Source organism: Pezoporus flaviventris, unplaced genomic scaffold (assembly GCF_033815535.1).
Source record: "Pezoporus flaviventris isolate CSIRO_AGI_PZ_B2104156 unplaced genomic scaffold, CSIRO_AGI_Pfla_v1 ptg000115l, whole genome shotgun sequence".
NCBI lineage: Eukaryota > Metazoa > Chordata > Aves > Psittaciformes > Psittacidae > Pezoporus > Pezoporus flaviventris.
The window spans coordinates 515,351-518,558 of NW_026892663.1; the positions used below are offsets into that span (position 1 = coordinate 515,351).

Sequence of the window (3,208 nt, forward strand, 5' to 3'; positions counted from 1 at the left end):
GTCCCAGAGGGTCACAAGGGGTTACGTACAGGTCTCTATGGGTCACTTATGGGGCAGAGGGGGGCACTTATGGGGCTCAGAAGGGCAGTTATAGGGCACGGGGGGCACAAGGTCTGTGGGGTGTCATGGGTCACCATGGGTCACTTATGGGGCAGAGGGGTGCACTTACGGGTCTGGGGGGTCACTTATGGGTCCACAGAGTCACGGGTCTCTATGGGGCACTTATGGGGCACAGGGAGCACATATGGGTTTCTGTGGGTCACGGGGCTGGGGGGGGTCACTTATGGGGCAGAGGGTGGGATTTATGGGTCACAGTTGGTCACTTATGGGGCAGCCTCTCCCCACAGCTCCCATCCTCCCTGCGGTGCCCCCCATCACGGTATGTGTGGGGCCTCTATGGGTCTCTACGGGGTCTCTATGGGGCCCTAACCCCCTATACCCCCTGTAGCCTCCTGTTGCCCCACGGCGGCGCCGCCGGCGCCGCCTGCCCCATAGCGACCCCGAGCCCCAGCTGCCCCAGGCCCAGTTCCAGGCCCAGCTCCTGCAGCCCGAGAGCCACTGTCAGCCCCTGGTGAGTGGGGCCTGTCTATGGGGCAGCCCCATAGATCTATGGGGCAGGAGCTAGAGATGCACCCCATAGGTGCTGCCTGAGCCCCCCAAGAGGCGCCGCTGGACCCCAAAGCAGCTGCTGGAGACCCCGACCTGTGGTGGGGCTATGGGGCACTATGGGGGTCTATGGGGCTCAATGGCTCTCTATGGGGCTCTATCGGGCTCTGCTCTGCCCCATAGGGTGGCTGCCCCCCAACCTCTGGGCCCTATGGAATCGCTGCCGGCTCCTGCCCCACATCGAGGCCCCCCCAGTCCCCCCTGAGCTGCCCAGTGAGGTGGAGGTGAGGCCCCTGCCCCATAGATCCCCCTTCAGCCCCATAAATTCCCATTCAGGCCCATAGATGCTCTCCTGCCCTATAGATCCCCCTTTAGCCCCATAGATTCCCATTCATCCCCATAGATGCCCCCCCTGCCCCATCAATCCTGCCTGCTCATCCCCATTCAGCCCCACAGATTCTACCCTTCAGCCCTAGACCTCTCTCCCTTCAGCCCCATAGATCTCAGTCCCACAGATCCCCCTTGTAGCCTCATGGATTCCCCCTTCAGCCCCATATACCCCCTCAGCCCCATAGGTCCCCATTTAGCTGCACAGACCCCCTCCCAGCCCCATAGATCCCCATTTAGCCCCCCACATTCCCCCTTTCAGCCCTATAGATCACCTTCTCTGCCCTGTAGGTGCTGCGAGAGGCGCTGGAGCCGAGTCTGCCCCCACTGCCCTCCTCGGGTGAGCTATGGGGTGTCTGTGGGTCTCTGGGGGGGATCTGTGGGGCGCTATGGGGTGCTGTGGGGCTCATGGGTCTCTCCCCATAGAGGTGTCTCTGGAGGTGTCAGAGGAGGAGCTTCGGCCCCGTCTGCTGATCCCTGAGGAGCGGCGGTGAGTGGGGGGGGCTCTGCCCCACACTTGTGGGTCCAGCCCCACACTTATGGGTCCCCCACTCTGCCCCACAGGCCCCTCCCTCCATTGCCACCCCCCCCGCTCCCGGAGCTGCCTGAACGCCCCGAACCGGAGCTGCCCCCCAGTGTCCCCCCCAACATGGCCGCCCTGCGCAGGTTGGTGCCCCCCCCCCACTTATGGGGCAGCCCCATAAGTGCCCCCCCCCCCCAGCCCCATAAGTGCCTCCCACCCACACATACGAGGCTGCCCCATAAGTGCACCCCCCACTTACAGGGCAGCGCCGTAAGTGGGGGACGGGGGGGTACTTATGGGGCTGCCCCATAGGCTGGTGGCAGCTGCGGCACGGCAGCCGGGGGGGGGGGAGCTGGCGGCCATCTTGCCCCCCACCGCCTCCCGGCTGCTCATGGGACGGCTGTTCTACCTGTGCCTGGGTGAGTGGGGGGGCAGCCCCATAAGTGACCCCCCCCCTGACCCATAAGGGACCTTTTGGGCCCCATAAGTGACTCCTAACCCCCGCCTCAGCCCGATCAGTGCCCTCCTGTGCCCCATAAGTGTGTCTACCCCCAGGTGACCCCCCCTGACCCATAAGTGGACTTCCCCCTAAGTGCCCCATAAGTGACACCCCCAGCCCCATAAATGATCCTTTGGGCCCCATAAGTGACTCCTAACACCCACTCAGCCCCACAAGTGTCTGCCCCCCAAGTGCCCCCTGTGCCCCGTAAGTAATCCCCAACCACCCCCTAGCCCCATAAGTGAACCCCAGCTGCATGACCCCTTGAGCCCCATAAGTGAACCCCCCCAGACCCATAAGTGTCTGCCCCCCAAGTGACCCCCAAACACCCCCTGGCACCATAAATGAACCCCTGCTGCATGACCCCTTAAGCCCCATAAGTGACCTTTTGGGACCCATAAGTGATCCCCCAAGCACCCGCCCCAGCCCCATAAGTGGTTCCACCCAGCCCCATAAATACCCTCTGTGCCCCATAAGTCCTCTCCCAGCCCCATAAGTGTGTTTGTTTGCCCCGTTGCAGGTCTGCCCTGTGATGCCCCAGCCCCATAAGTGACACCCTCACCCCCATACGTGCCCTTATGAGCCCCATAAGTGACCCCCAACCCCCTCCCCCCCCAGCCCCATAAGTACCTCCTTCTCCCCCCCCAGTAAGTGTGGGGCTGCCCCCTAAGTGCCCTGTGCCCCATAGAGCTCTGTGGTGCTGGATGGCTGCGGCTGGAGCAGACCCAGCCCTTTGGCCCCATACGTGTGGGGCCGGGGCCACGCGGGGCACCCCCAGATATGGGGCAGGAGGAGGAGGAAAGGGTGGCCCCAGAGCCCTCCTATTAAAAGCTCTTTGGACCCAATGGCGGCTCCTGATTGGTTCGTGGTGTGATGATGTCATTGGGAGGGGAGATTTGATTGGCTGGCAATGGGGGTGCAGGGTCAGAGGGGATCATAGCCCCCCATAGACACCCCATAGCTCCCTTTAGTTCCCTACAGACACCCCATAGACCCCCACAGCCCCCCATAAAGCCCTATAGCTCCCCATAAACACCCCATAGAGCCCCATAGCTTCCCTATAGCACCCCATAGCCCCTCATAGACGCACTACAGACCTTCATAGCACCCCACAGCTCCCTAGAGACACCCCACAGCACCCTATAGACACCCCACAGGCCCCCTACAGAGCCCCACAGCCTCCCCAGAGCACC

General features: G+C 63.0%; 1 protein-coding gene across 1 annotated transcript; it reads left to right on the plus strand.

The window, feature by feature from the left end:
* Positions 1–325: 325 nt before the first annotated feature.
* Positions 326–2,847, plus strand: REC8 (REC8 meiotic recombination protein). The gene is made up of 9 exons (XM_061478211.1): positions 326–379; positions 449–571; positions 641–707; positions 790–890; positions 1,285–1,333; positions 1,420–1,483; positions 1,558–1,659; positions 1,829–1,935; positions 2,704–2,847. The coding sequence occupies exons 1-9, from the start codon at positions 326–328 to the stop codon at positions 2,841–2,843; spliced, it is 807 nt and encodes a 268-aa protein (XP_061334195.1). The 3' UTR covers positions 2,844–2,847.
* The last annotated feature ends 361 nt before the right edge of the window (positions 2,848–3,208 follow it).